The sequence below is a fragment of the Ranitomeya imitator genome, chromosome 6, assembly GCF_032444005.1.
Source record: "Ranitomeya imitator isolate aRanImi1 chromosome 6, aRanImi1.pri, whole genome shotgun sequence".
NCBI classification, from domain to species: domain Eukaryota; kingdom Metazoa; phylum Chordata; class Amphibia; order Anura; family Dendrobatidae; genus Ranitomeya; species Ranitomeya imitator.
In genome coordinates, this window is record NC_091287.1 from 222203852 (window position 1) to 222220007 (window position 16156).

The 16156-nt window shown below is 42.6% G+C and overlaps 1 protein-coding gene across 1 annotated transcript in view; it reads right to left on the reverse strand.

The window, feature by feature from the left end:
* The window catches only part of INO80C (INO80 complex subunit C), a 73624-nt gene that overhangs the window by 43122 nt on the left and 14346 nt on the right, over window positions 1–16156 (reverse strand). Inside the window, exon 2 of the mRNA XM_069730496.1 lies at window positions 5775–5886. Within this exon, the coding sequence (XP_069586597.1) occupies window positions 5775–5886 (112 nt within the window). The remainder of the gene's footprint in view (window positions 1–5774; window positions 5887–16156) is intronic.

Below are 16156 nucleotides of genomic sequence, written 5' to 3' on the forward strand. Positions count from 1 at the left end.
CATTTTTACGGATCAATTTGTGAAGCACCTGGGGGTTCAAAGTGCTCACTATGCATCTAGATAAGTTCCTTGGGGCGTCTAGTTTCCAAAATGGGGTCACTTGTGGGGGAGCTCCAATTTTTAGGCACACGGGGGCTCTCCAAACGTGACATGGTGTCCGCTAAAGAGTGGAGCCAATTTTTGATTCAAAAAGTCAAATGGCGCTCCTTCCCTTCCAAGCCCTGCCGTGCGCCAAAACAGTGGTTTACCCCCACATATGAGGTATCAGCGTACTCAGGACAAATTGGACAACAACGTTCGTGGTTCAGTTTCTCCTTTTACCATTGGGAAAATAAAAAAATTGTTGCTAAAAGATAATTTTTGTGACTAAAAAGTTAAATGTTCATTTTTTCCTTCCATGTTGCTTCTGCTGCTGTGAAGCACCTGAAGGGTTAATAAACTTCTTGAATGTGGTTTTGAGTACCTTGAGGGGTGCAGTTTTTAGAATGGTGTCACTTTTGGGTATTTTCAGCCATATAGACCCCTCAAACTGACTTCAAATGTGAGGTGGTCCCTAAAAAAAATGGTTTTGTAAATTTCGTTGTAAAAATGACAAATCGCTGGTCGAATTTTAACCCTTATAACTTCCTAACAAAAAAAAATTTTGTTTCCAAAATTGTGCTGATGTAAAGTAAACATGTGGGAAATGTTATTTATTAACTATTTTGTGTCACATATCTCTCTGGTTTAACAGAATAAAAATTCAAAATGTGAAAATTGCGAAATTTTCAAAATTTTCGCCAAATTTCCGTGTTTATCACAAATAAATGCAGAATTTATTGACCTAAATTTACCACTAACATGAAGCCCAATATGTCACGAAAAAACAATCTCAGAACCGCTAGGATCCGTTGAAGCGTTCCTGAGTTATTACCTCATAAAGGGACACTGGTCAGAATTGCAAAAAACGGCAAGGTCTTTAAGGTCAAAATAGGCTGGGTCTTGAAGGGGTTAAAAACAAACTAGCTGAATCATTCTAAGCTGTATGTAAAAACAAAAAGTCTTTCTTCCCTGCATGTCATCACTGGCAGGGGGAGGGGGGGGGGAGAGGAGGAGCTGGGTCAGTTGAAGAGGTGGAAAGATACAGCTGGTAAGTTTTTAATCATGGGAGGCCATAGTCCAAATGGAGAAGACCAGATTAACTGAGTAGAAAAGCAAACTGAGCAATTGTAAGTACACAGTAAATAAAGAAAAAAATGCAGTCAGCTCACCCGTATCAGATCTTGTGACATGAGAGCACTGAAGTCCGTTCTGACCAAATCAATTAATCCAAGTGAAAAGTGATTATCCAGCTTCAGTTAAAATGTGAACATTATAGAAAAAATTAAAAACATTATTTCAGAGATATAACCGTGTATAGCAGCTAATGCTAGTGATCTCTCCCATATAATATACAACCTGCCAGATACAGGGACCCACATGACATGGAATCAGTCAATATTGCAGATCCATCGTGAATAAAGTAAATAAGAACAAAAGAGAGAACACAGAACCTAACACACAAATAGGAAATCGGGTAAAATCAATAATTAAACAATTTCCCTGCGAATGTTTAAACCATCACCGGGGGTGAGCCCACCTCAAAGCCGCGACATGTCAGCCGTTTTCAAAAACTGACAAGTGCGCGCAATGGGCGCGAGCGGAATCGCGACCCATCCGCCAGCCCATTAACTAGTTAAATGCCGCTGTCAAACTCTGACAGCGGCATGTAACAATCGCACCGCTGACCCGTCACATGATCGGGGGTCATCGGTGCGTTGCCATCACAACCAAAGGTAGTTGATGGCAGATTGCTATGATCACCACCCTGTGGTCGTCGCTCATAGCAAGCCTGCAATTCTGCTGCATAGAGGTGATCTGTGCATCACCTCTATGTAGCAGAGACGATCGAGTAGTGCATGCTTCTAGCCTCCTATGGAGACTATTGAAGCATGCCAAAATTAAAAAAAAAAAAAAAAGTGTTTAAAAATATAAAAAAATATAAAAGTTAAAATTAGCCCCCTTTCACCCCAATCAAAATAAAACAAAAAAAAAAATCAAACATACAGATATTTGGTATCGCCGCTTTCAGAATCGCCCGATCTATCAATAAAAAAAAGGATTAATCTGATCGCTAAACGGAGTAGCGAGAAAAAAAACAAAACTCCAAAATTACGTTTTTTTGGTCGGTTAAAATGCAATAACAGGCGATCAAAAGAATGTATCTGCACAAAAGTGGTATTATTATTTTTTTTTAGTAAATTTTGTAATTTTTTTTCACCACTTAGATAAAATAACCTAGACATGTTTGGTGTCTATGAACTCGTAATGACCTGGAGAATCATAATGGCAGGTTAGTTTTAGCATTTAGTGAACCTAGCAAAAAAGCCAAACAAAAAACAAGTGTGGGATTGCACTTTTTTTGCAATTTCATCGCACTTGGAATTTTTTTCCCGTTCTCTGTTACACGACATGGTAAAACCAATGGTATTGTTCAAAAGTACAACTTGTTCCGCAAAAAATAAGCCCTCACATGGCCATACTGACGGAAAACTAAAAAGTTATGGCTCTGGAAAAAAGGGGAGCAAAAAACTAAAGCGAAAAAAGCTCCGAGGGTTAAGGGTGCCATTTGATTCATCTATGCACCTGTGTCTGACTGACAGGTTGTATATTAATTGAAGAGATCACAAGGACTAGCTCGGATTTAGGGTATGTGCACACGATGTGGATTTGCTGCGGATCCGCAGCGGATTTTTCCGCGCAGAAACGCTGCAGATCCGCACTGTGATGTACAGTACAATGTTAGTTAATGGGGAAAAAAAAAGCTGTGCAGATGGTGCGGAAAAATCAGTGCGGAATTGCTGCGTTTTTCAAAGAAGTGCATGTCACTTCTTTTGTGCGGATCTGCAGCGTTTCTGCACCCGTCCATGTTAAAATTCCGCACTGGCAGAAAATCCGCAGCAATTCCGCAGCAAATCCGCATAAAAACCGCGGCAAATCCGCAGCTGCAGATTCTGCCAAGAGATGCGGATTTTGTGGAGAAAATTCTGCACCTCTTTTCTTACCTGTGCACATATCCTAAGGACACAGGACAGCGTCTGAAAAACGTAGCTGCTACACACCGTCATATTTGTGGAATCCATAGGAAATCATGTTTTTACATTTTTCTACAGAGTGGGACATGTAGATCTGGGGATTTATTATGATGGAATATAGGCTGAACTGGATGGACAAATGTCTTTTTTCGGCCTTACTAACTATGTTACTATGTATATGGATACAACTAAATAAAATGGGAATGGTTGGTGATATCAACTTCCTGTTTGTGGAACATTAGTATATGTGAGGGGAAAAACTTTTGAAGATGGGTAGTGACCATTTTGAAGTCGGCCATTTTGGGCAGGCGTAAGCATGCTTTTGCATGCATTTTGGCATGTGTTTGCGCATGCAGATGATACGCTGCATAGAAACACTAATGTGAACTTAACCTAACATGGGAATGGTGACAGTTTTCTTGAGTAGGGGTCTTGCATTGAAATGACCCAGGTACTGTATTCACCAGACATCAACACAATTTCTATCCGCTCCTCACGTGTTAACCTCTGCGACATGTCAATGGCTGAAAACAAAGAGACACTTGTAAACAACTCATGAAAGAATAAAGTTACGTTAAAACCAAACACACCATTGTTTTTCTTGTAAAATTCTCAATAAGTTTGATGTGTCACATGACCCTCTTCCTATTGGAAAATAAAGCTGGATCCAAAATGGCCGACTTCAAAATGGCCGTCTTGGTCACCACCCATCTTGAAAAGTTTCCCCCTCACATATACTAATGTGCCACGAGCAGGAAGTTGATATCACCAACCATTCCCATTTTATTTAGGTGTATCCATATACATGGCCCACCCTGTATAATGCATTGCACTGCTGTTGCATTACAATGCATTATACCAGCAATTAGAGTAATAAATGTTAAAAATGGCCCACCCTGTATAATAAAGTTCACATTTAACTGGATAATCACCTTTCCCTTGTAAGTCCAATGCTAAATAATCTGATAACTGCAATATATTAGGAGGATAAAAACTTGGGAGTGCTGAATTTAAAGTTATTTTAATTACCACTTTGCAGGCCTGCAGGATTCAAAGGAATGTTTGATTAAGGCTAGTTTCACACATCAGTTTTTTGTTTTCAGGCTAAATACGGCTAATTTGTAAAAAAAACAGATCTGAGGGTTAGGCTGGTTTCACATTTGCGTTTTTTCCTATATTTAACATTAAAAACGCATGCGTTTTTTGCATGCGTTTTGACGCGTTTTTGCAACGCATGCGTTTTTTCTCTGCATGCGTTTTGTTGCAGAAATGCAACATGTAGTAATTTTTGCGGCGTTTTTTTTTGCCGCGAAAAAACGCATGCGTTTTTTCACGGCAAAAAAACGTATTGATGTCTATGTAAACGCATGTGTTTTTCAGCACATGCGTTTGCATGCGTTTTTATAGAAAAACACAAGAAAACACCCTAACCCAAACCCTAACCCTTAGGGTTAGGATTCCTAGGGTGAGGATCCCTAGGGTTAGGGCTAGGATCCCTAGGGTTTGTCTTAGGGTTTGCCTTAGGGTTTGTGTTTTAGGGTTAGAGTTTGTGTTTTAGGGTTAGAGTTTGTGTTTTAGGGTTAGAGTTTGTGTTTTAGGGTTAGAGTTTGTGTTTTAGGGTTTGTGTTTTAGGGTTAGGGTTAGAGTTTGTGTTTTAGGGTTAGGATCCCTAGGGTTACTAGGGATCCAAACCCTAAGCCTAACCCTAGGTATTTCTGTTTATAGTGGGTTTTCTAGTTGATTTTGATGATTGGCAGCTGTCACACACTTCTCATCATGCGTTTCAAAAACGCAAACGCAGGACAAAACGCTTGTAAACGCGTCAAAACGCCGCGTTTGCGTTAAAACATGCAAAAACGCATGTGCCTAAAAAACGCAGCGTTTAAACGCGTTTTTGCACCAAATGCGTTTAAATGCGTTTGCGGTACAAACGCTGCAGATCAAAACGCAAGTGTGAAACCAGCCTAAATTGTGGAAAACTGATGCGCCGGAACTGTTTTTGAGAGAGAGAGCGAGAATGAGAATATCTGCATGATTGTATGGAAAATGCTTTGACTGGACCTCCATTTCATGTGTTTTTGGGGAATTCCGTCACTGTGCGTTTTTTTCTGCTGGACAAAAAAACGTTGCAGTGGACATTTTCTCCGTCTGCCGGAAACGACTATTTGGACGGATCCGGAAAAAAAACGGATGAAACGTCTGGCCCTCAGGCACAATCCGGCGCTAATACAACTCTATGGGAAAAAAACGGATCCGGTTTTAAAAAAAAAGTATCCATTTTTGCCAAAAATAGCCAGATTGTGCCTGAAACAAAAAGCCTGATGTGTGAAAGTAGCCTAAGGGCCCAAATAAGAAATAAAATATGTAAGATCAGGTTTTATTACAAGCTAAGGGAGATCCAAGGTGGTATTTTGGTAACTGTGGGCAGTTGTTTACATATGAAGACGTAGTTGTTGATGTGCCTGAAGGGGTCAGGCATTTCATATAACATAATAACATGTTAACTAGCCACAACTGGCAGATTTGCTCTACACCTACTCCATTCCTTTAGGAGTGTTAGAATAACTGAAATGCACAAGACATTTAGCCACAATATGAAGCCGGGCACAGGAGATATTTGTGGAGCTTTCATCATTTCTAAGTACAGAGTAAGCAGCTTACAGCTCGGATCATTTAGTTGCCATGGCAATGCCCTTTCTAGAGCAAGAATCTGTTTCAGGTTCTTCCAGGTCCTGTTCTTTTTGCCAGCAGCTGCCCCTCCGATTCCTGAATGCTGCCAAAGAGAAAGAAGTGCGACAAAGTCACTAAAGCTTCGTGGAAAAGGTTTAATCAGACGGCCAGGTCATGCAGGATACAAGGAAAATAATAACTGAAATTGAAGGAAAAACTCGGATCACTGGCCTCGAGTTATCTTTAATGGCATGAAATGATAGCACGTTGGCAACAACCCTGCCCTATGTAAGACAAGGTACACTTCACACACCGTGGCCCCGATTCAGCAAAGACATTTTGCCAGAGTAAATTGCTTAAGACTATGCTACTATCTGTGGGCAGGGGCATTCATGATGTTCTGTGGCATTCTTTACACCAGAAAACATACTCCAGTCAGAGACGGAGTAAGATTGGCATGGTGCACGGAGGTTCATGCCACTCCATATTCATCAAGAGGTGTGCACTTCTCCATGAATCAGGAGCGTCTTGACTCCATTTTGCAAAGTCTTCCCTTAAAGTCAGAGAAGACCCCTCATACTTTCCCAATAGACACATCGCCACCCTTCACTAGTAGTAATTGCTGCATTTTCCTGCTAGTGGAGAGGAAGGGTCAGTGAACAAGCTGCCAAGTCCACACAGGACGGGAAGCAAACACTCACTTTTCAAGGCAGAATTTTGTCTGACCCCACCTACAAAAGACTAGATTTAGGCTATGTGCACACGTTGCGGATTAGGCTTAGGAATTTCTGGTGCGGATTCTGCCTCTCCTGGAAGAAAATGCACCTGCGGATTTGTCACATTTTTTGTGCGGTTCCGCAGCATTTTTTGTGCGTTTTTGCTGTGGTTTTCTTGCGGATTTTCTGCGTTTTATACCCCTGCGGTTTTCTATCATGGAACAGGTACAAAAACGCTGCAGATTCACAAAAAAGAAGTGACATGCTACTTCTTTTAAACCGCAGGGTTTCCACAGCGGATTTTCCGCAAAGTGTGCACAGCATTTTTTTTTTTCTCATTTCTCATTGATTTACATTGTACTGTAAATCAATTGCGGATCTGCAGTGTTTCTGCGTGGGAAAAAAGCTGCGGATCCGCAGAGAATCCGCAAAGTGTGCACATACCCTTAGAATTACTTCATTTTCAATTACAGGGAATTGGTCACCTCAATTTTGCCCTATAAAATGCGGCCACCGCCATCAGGGGCTTGTCTACAGCATTCTGGAATGCTGTAGATAAGCCCCCGATGTATCCTGAAAGATAAGAAAAACAGGTTATATTATACTCACCCAGGGGCGGTCCTGGTGCGGTCCGGTCCAATGGGCGTCGCGGTCTTAGGCCTCCCATCTTCATATGATTATGTCCTCTTCTTGGCTTCCTGCTGCAGCTCCTGCGCAGGCGTACTTTATCTGCCCTGGTGAGTGCAGCGTAAAGTATTACAGTGCGCAGGGCCTCGCCGACCTTTCCTGGCGCCTGCGCACTGCAGTACTTTGCTCTGCCCTCAACAGGGCAGAGAATTACACCTGCGCAGGAACCGCGGCAGGAAGCAAGGAAGAGGACGTCATCATATGAAGACAGGAAGCGCTGGACCTGGACCGCGACGCCCATCGGACACAAACCGAACCGGGACCACCCCTGGGTGAGTATAATTTAACGTGTTTTTCTTATCTTTCAGGTTACAGCCTTGTATATATGTCTACAATTTTGTCCCTGGACAGCATCTCTATGGTTTTGGACATGGTGGAGAGGTTGGAGTGTGATTGATTGTGTGGACAGGTGTCTTTTCTATAGGTAATGAGTTCAAACAGGTGCAATTAATACAGGTAATGAGTGCAGAGAAGGAGGGCTTCTTAACAGGTCTGTAAGAGCCATAATTCTTGCCGATTGGTAGGTGATCAAATACTTATTGTTAGCACCATGCTCACCGCCACCGGTTTCAGGGCTATTGCTGCCGGTGCCGCGCTCGTCGCTTCCTCCTCTTTTGTTGCTATCGCGGGCTTCTCTCTGGTCTGGCTCCCGGCACGTGCCTGCTGCCAGCCGCGCACTGTCTCTTCCCATATGCATCTTAGGGATCGAATGCGCCTACATTCCTCCCCCTTATCTAGCACTGTGACCTGACCAGGCAGTATTGCCGGGCCAATAGGGGGCTGGCATTTCAGGCAGCCTTCCCCTTGTGTAGGCGCCTGATTGTTTAGTTTTGCTCCCATTACCAGGCCTGTCCTTCTGCTCCTCGCTTATGCCCAGTATCTCTGTGTCTTAACCCCTTGCCTCCCTGTTTCTTTTTCAGTGTCCGGCTCTGCCCTGTGTCCCCCTGGAACCTGTTACCATCTTCTCCTCAGTCTCTTCATAAGTCTGCAGACCTTCTCATCTCTGGTCTCCCAAGCCCTGTTTCCTCTTCTTGTGGTCACTCATCCTGCTCCTTACCCGCGCGGCTCTCTCTTCCCTCGTCCCAGTCCCGTCCCCGTTTGTTCAATATCCTCGAGCCGACCCTGGTCTTGGCATCCGTGGTACTTGAGGCCTCTGAGCCTGCTCTCAAACTATCCCTGTATAGGGGTTGGTCCAATCCGGTGTGCTCGCTCGGGGGAGGTTTGGTATCATGGTCCAGTGGGTCCACTCTTGGTACCTGCCGCCTCCGGCATAACACTTATTTCATGCAATAAAACGCAATTTAATTATTCAAAAATTAGACAATGCAATTTTCAGTTTTTTCTTTTTACATTCTGTCTCTGATAGTTGAAGAGTACCTAGGATAAAAATTACAGACCTCTACAATCTATGTAGGTATGAAAACTTGCAAAATCGGCTGTGTGTGTCCCCGTATGGTAACTGTCAACTGCACAATAACAAAATTAACAACTAGCTGCCATCAATCGTTTATACATGCCAATTGAACATCCATTACAAGGTAGTGTATGGCTTCAGGGGAGCAGTTTACAGAGAAAGGGGAGCAGAACTATTACATTTTATAAATTTAATCTGGAAAGGTAGGCAGTGTTTATAAAAATATACAAGAGAGGTTAAAAAAATGGGAACTAAACAATACAATATATACAATTACATAAAATATAAGGCATAAAAGAAAATGACTAAACCTGATGTCACGGTAATGGCTCAGAGCTTAACAGAGGGAAGAAATCTTTAGGAAAACGAGTAGAATCCACCCGAAGCTATAGCTTCCAGGACTGTCAAAATACACAAACCCAAATTCTGCTTTTTATTAGATCACCCCTTGGTGAGCTTAGGCTGTTTGTAGAATGTGCTAGGTCTGTTATAATTTTATGAAATCCCAAACTTACAGGATATCTTTGCCCCTGGAGGTCCCAGGTTGTAGATATCGTTATTGTTTCTAAATGCGATTTTACCAATAGAGATGAAACATGGCCTGGCTATAGCATCATCCATCGGACCATTAAAAAGTTCAAGGGGTTCTGATGGCCTTACGGTGTTGTGACTGTATACGTTATGTTAGTCTCTTCATTACTACACCAAAAATATATTTCCCCATGTATTTGATTGATGCAAACCCCAATATGCATCACTCGCTCAAAAATATCTCAGAACCATGCTTTGAACAGAGGGAGCCCTATCCCTGAGAAGTGTAATTCCCCTCCTCTGCACAAGTCTTATTGATTGGCTCTCTGAGCAGATCCTACTGTGCTTACCTGGCTACTGCAGGAGGTTAAAGTGTTCACTCTCACTTCACTAATAATTCATTCACTCTTCCTCAGCTATAACTAATCACATATGTTCAATGTGAAAGTGATACAAGTGTTTCTCACAAAATTAGAATATCATCAAAAAGTTAATATATTTCAGTTCTTCAATACAGAAAGTGAAACTCATTATATAGAGTCATTACAAACAGAGTGATCTATTTTAAATGTTTATTTCTGAATGTTGATGATTACGGCTTACAGCCAATGAAAACCCCCAAAGTCATTATCTCAGTAAATTAGAATACTTGATAACACCAGCTTGAAAAATGATTTTAAAATTTAAAATCTGAAATGTTGGCCTACTGAAATGTATGTTCAGTAAATGCACTCAATACTTGGCCGGGGCTCCTTTTGCGTCAGAGTGGCATGGCATGGAGGTGATCAGCCTGTGGAACTGCTGAGGTGTTATGGAAGCCCAGGTTGCTTTGCAGGGTGGATAAAAATCAATGTTTAAAAAAAAAAAAAAAAAAAAAAAAGGATTTTTTTTATTTAAATCGGATTTTTTTTTATTTAAATCGGATTTTTTTTAATAAACTGCGTTTTGAGGAAAATATTTTACCATCCAAAGGTTCTTCCATCATGAGATAAAGCCGAGTTGTTTAACGCAGTAGAATAAAGGCTGTATATGTGTAGCATTCACAATGCCATGCTCTTCCAGAGGTTTCTGTAGGATTAGTGGGCAGTTCTCAAAACTGAATTTGACTCCGCAGAGGTCCCAGCCTCTTCTTCACGGCAAAAATGTTACAACATGAACAGAGTTGAGAAAAAGACCTTAATCCTATTGTTCTACAAACCTATGAATACAGAATCAACCCCTTCAGTGCCAAGTCCAAGAAGTTAGACAATATGTTTCTGATTGTGGAATAGATCTGCACAACACAAGAAGAATGTGAATCTAAGTGTAAGGAGGAGGAAGGGCAAGCAGACAAGAAAATGAAAGTGGAACTTTGAGCACAATACTGCAGCATAGCCACAGACAGACAAGTCTGCATCTGTTTGTGTGTACGATCTGAGGTTTATTACATTCTTTCCTTATAATGGCAGCAGGCCGTAAAAGAGATCCAGTTTGGGAATATTTTAATGAAGCTCCTTCGCCTATCAGTAAGGCAGGCATGCGTGCAAAATGCAAACGATGCAACAAAGAGATGCAAGGCCTGGTGGCACGAATGAGGCAACATCATGAGAAGTGCGGTGATGAAGATGACCAAAGAAACACTTCTGTACAGGCAGGATCTTCAGGTTGGTAAACATTTTTATTGAATCCTATTTCTAAAGACTGAACTGTCATGTGTGAGAAAAATTATATTTCTTATTATTACTGCATGTTACTGTCATTTGGTACAGTTATGAAGAAAAACAAATATTCCTTTTGGGGCAGGGGCAGTGATGTGTTGTGTACAACAAGAAGACATTGTATAAACAATAAAATAACAGCATTGACTTTTTTGTTTAGGGGAATTCATGGATTCTGGAAACTATCCACCTCCAAGATCACCATCATCCTGTTCTACAGTTTCAGAGTTATCCATCCAGGATAGTGCTTCATTAGCAGCAGCATCATCATCAGACACCCACAGCCACATATCACCATCACCGAAAAGGAAGAAAAAACATTTACCTCCTGGAACCACCATAGATAGGTTTGCGATAAGAACTAGCAGATTAGAAAAAGAGTTGATTGATGAAAAAATTGCCCAGTTTATTTATGCAACGAACTCTTCTTTCCGTCTGACTGAGAACCCACATTTCATTAATACGGTTCAGTCACTGAGACCAGGATACAGTCCACCCAGCAGAGCTGATGTTGCAGGGAAACTGCTGGATCAAGTGTATGACAGAGAAATGGAGCAATGTGCAACAGCTCTGGAGGGTAAAATTGTTAACCTAAGTATTGATGGGTGGAGTAATGTCCACAATGATCCTATTGTATGTGCTTGTATAACAACAGAAGAAGGTAAAGTCTTCCTTGCACAAACAACTGATACATCAGGAAATACACACAGCAGAATACTTACAAGAAGTGGCAGTAAAAGCTATAACGACATGTGAACAAAAATTCAAATGTCTAGTACGCAGTTTGGTCACTGACAATGCTGCAAACGTATCCAAGATGAGAAGAGATTTAGAAGAGCAGGGAGGGAATACAAAGCTGCTAATAACATATGGTTGCAGTGCTCATTTGCTGCACCTCTTAGCCAAAGACTTAAGTGTTCCAGAAATAAAGGCTAATGTTGTTGAAATTGCTAAATACTTCCGTAATAATCATTTTGCTGCAGCAGCTCTGAAAAGGATGGGTGGAACCAAGCTAACGCTCCCACAAGATGTTAGATGGAACTCTGTGGTGGACTGTTTTGAGCAGTATATCAAAAACTGGCCTATTCTGATGACACTTTGTGAAGAAAATCGAGATAAAATAGATGGCACTGTCACGGCCAAAATCCTCAACATTGGGCTTAAGAGAAATGTTGAACATATGCTGAGCTTCCTGAAACCCATCTCTCAAGCTTTAAAACAAAATACAGAAAAATAGCTGTTTTATTGCGGATGCTGTTGAAATTTGGAAGGAACTGAGTGAACACTTAAAAACATAACTACACATGGACAGAATTAAATTACAAGCAGTAAACAAACGAATGGGACATGCACTGACTCCAGCTCATTTTTTGGCAAATATTGTCAATATCCAATATCAGGGTCAAAACCTAAGTGCTAAGGAAGAGGAGTTAGCTATGACATGGGTATCCAGCAATCATCCATCTTTAATGCCAACTATAATAAACTTCAGAGCTAAGGGGGAACCATTCAAGAAATATATGTTTGCTGAAGATATTTTAAGGAAGGTCACACCAGTAAACTGGTGGAAGTCACTTAAGCGCTTGGATTTAGAGACTGTTCAAGTAATGATTTCACTTTTAACAGCAGTAGCTTCTTCTGCAGGCGTTGAAAGAATATTCTCTTCCTTTGGACTCATTCATTCTAAATTGAGAAATCGGTTGGGACCCAATAAAGCAGGAAAGCTTGTTTTTCTTTTCCAGATTATGAATAGGAACAAAGAAGAAGATGATGATGAAGATGACGACAAGTGAGCTACAGAGGACAGCAGGGACAGTAGTATTTAAGTTTTTCATGTGTCGGCTGGGCTGACAGTCTAAGTTTCTTATAATATATATATATATTTTGTTTAGCCAAATTAGTTAACAAACATGGATGTTTGTTTAAGCAAATAACTTATGCTGTAATGTTATTGTTTCAGTTGAATAAATCTATTTAAATTGTTATTAAGGTCAGGATTATTTTTCTCCTTCCTAAGTACAACAGAACAGTGGTGTCCAAATATGAATAATTAACCCATTAAACTGGGGAGAAAAAAGTAATATAAAAAGTGATTCTAAAAATCTTCATCTACTTGCATGTTAAAGTAGCAAGAACTAGTTTAGGTAGAAACTTTGATTTAAATCACTGATTTAAATCAAGCCTTACTGACTAGTGATTTAAATCGTGATTTAAATCAGTTAGATTTAAATCAAATCCACCCTGTTGCTTTGAGAGCAACCTTCCTTCAGCTCGTCTGCATTGTTGGGTCTGCTGTCTCATCTTCCTCTTGACAATATCCCATATTCTCTATGGGGTTAAGGTCAGGTGAGTTTGCTGGCCAATCAAGCACAGTGATACTATGGATTTTAAACCAGGTATTGGTAATTTGGCAGTGTGGACAGGTGCCAAGTCCTGCTGGAGAATTAAATTTTAATCTACAAAAATCTTTTCGGCAGAGGGAAGCATGAAATGCTCTAAAATTTCCTGGTAGATGTTGCGCTGGATTTGGTCTTGATAAAACACAGTGGACCTACACCAGCAGATGACCTGGCTCCCCAAACCACCACTGTGTGGAATTTCACACTAGATCTCAAGTAGCTTGGATTGTGTGCCTCTCCACTCTTCCTCCAGACTCTGGGACCTTGATTTCCAAATGAAAAGTAAAATTTACTTTCATCTGAAAAAAAAAAACACATTAGACCACTGAGGACCAGTCCAGTTCTTTTTCTCCTTGGCCCAGGTAAGATGCTTCTGGCTTTGTCTATTGGTCATGAGCTTGACACAAGGAATGCGACACTTGCAGCCCATGTCCTGGATACCGCCGCAAAGTGAAGGACAGCATCCAGTCCAGGTGAAGTATAAAAAGTCCTTTATTGTGCCAAATGCAATGTTTCAACCATATAGGTCTTTTTCAGGTATGTACCATTTGGGTACAGTGGAACTAGGACTGGCATCCCTATATCAGTTGTGCTGTTGGCTATTTTCTAATATTTGGACATGTCCTGGATACGTCTGTGTGGTGGCGGCTCTTGAAGCAATGACTCCATCAGCAGTCCACTCCTTGTGAATCTCCCCCAAATTTTTGAATGGTCCTTTCTTAACCCCTTAGCGACCGCCGATACGCCTTTTAACGGCGGCCGCTAAGGGTACTTAAACCACAGCGCCGTTAATTAACGGCGCTGTGGAAAAAGTCAATAGCGCCCCCCAGAGGCCGATTTTCTCCGGGGTCTTGGCTGCCGAGGGTAGCCGAGACCCCAGAGAACATGATTCGGGGGTTTTTTAACCCACCCCGCATTTGCGATCGCCGGTAATTAACCGTTTACCAGCGATCGCAAAAAAAAAAAAAAAAACGCGATCTCTTTTTAATTTCTCTGTCCTCCGATATGATCGCACATCGGAGGACAGAGAAAAGGGGTCCCAGGTGGCCCCCCAATACTCACCTAGCTCCCCCGATGCTCCTCGTGTCTCCCGGTGGGCGCCGCCAACTTCAAAATGGCGGGCGCATGCGCAGTGCGCCCACCGGCCGGCACCGGGAGAATCTTTGGGGTCTCGGCTGCCGGGGGTAGCCGAGACCCCAAAGAGCATGATCGGGGTCGGTATTACCGACCCCTGTTTTGCGATCGCCGGTAATTAACTGTTTACCGGCGACCGCAAAAAAAAAAAAAGTAAAGTGTAATTCTCTGTCCTCTGATGTGATCGCACATCAGAGGACAGAGAAATAGGGGGATTCGGGGACCCTAGCATACTCACCTAGGTCCCTGGATCCTCTTGCTGCTCCTCCTGGCCGCCGGCAGAAGAAAATGGCGGGCGCATGCCCAGTGCGCCCATCTGTCTCCATCTGCCGGCCGGCAGGAGAACAGCAGTTGGGGCTAAAATTAGGGTTAGGGGTAGGGTTAGGGCTAGGGTTGGGGCTAAATTTAGGGTTAGGGTTGGGGCTAAATTTAGGGTTAGGCTTCTTTCACACTTACGTCGGTACGGGGCCGTCGCAATGCGTCGGCCCGACATACCGACGCACGTTGTGAAAATTGTGCACAACGTGGGCAGCAGCTGTAGTTTTTCAATGCATCCGCTGCCCAATCTATGTCCTGGGGAGGAGGGGGCGGAGTTACGGCCACGCATGCGCGGTCAGAAATGGCGGATGCGATGTACAAAAAAATGTTTCATTGAATTATTATTATTATTATTTATTATTATAGCGCCATTTATTCCATGGCGCTTTACATGTGAGGAGGGGTATACATAATAAAACAAGTACAATAATCTTGAAAAATACAAGTCACAACTGGTACAGGAGGAGAGAGGACCCTGCCCGCGAGGGCTCACAATCTACAAGGGATGGGTGAGGATACAGTAGGTGAGGGTAGAGCTGGCCGTGCAGCGGTTTGGTCAATCGGTGGTTACTGCAGGTTGTAGGCTTGTCGGAAGAGGTGGGTCTTCAGGTTCTTTTTGAAGGTTTCGATGGTAGGCGAGAGTCTGATATGTTGTGGTAGAGCATTCCAGAGTAGGGGGGATGCACGAGAGAAATCTTGTATGCGATTGTGGGAAGAGGAGATAATAGGGGAGTAGAGAAGGAGATCTTGTGAGGATCGGAGGTTGCGTGCAGGAAAGTACCGGGAGACGAGGTCACAGATGTATGGAGGAGACAGGTTGTGGATGGCTTTATATGTCATGGTTAGGCTTTTGTACTGGAGTCTCTGGGTGATGGGGAGCCAGTGCAGGGATTGACAGAGGGGAGAGGCCGGGGAATAGCGGGGGGACAGGTGGATTAGTCGGGCAGCAGAGTTTAGAATAGATTGGAGGGGTGCAAGAGTGTTAGAGGGGAGGCCACAGAGCAGGAGGTTACAGTAGTCAAGGCGGGAGATGATGAGGGCATGGACTAGGGTTTTTGCAGATTCTTGGTTTAGGAATGTGCGGATCCGTGAAATATTTTTGAGTTGGAGGCGGCAGGAAGTGGAAAGGGTTTGGATATGTGGTTTAAAGGAGAGATCAGTGTCAAGGATTACCCCAAGACAGCGGGCTTGTGGGACTGGGGAGAGCGGGCAGCCGTTTACTGTAATGGATAGGTTCGTTGGGGAGATCGCGTGAGATGGGGGAAAGATGATGAATTCTGTTTTGTCCATGTTAAGTTTTAGAAATCTAGTGGAGAAGAAGGATGAAATAGCAGACAGACATTGAGGGATTCTGGTTAGTAGGGAGGTGATATCTGGTCCAGAGATGTAGATCTGTGTGTCGTCAGCATAGAGAGGATACTGAAAGCCGTGAGATTCCATGAGCTGTCCCAGGCCAAAGGTGTAGATGGAGAAGAGC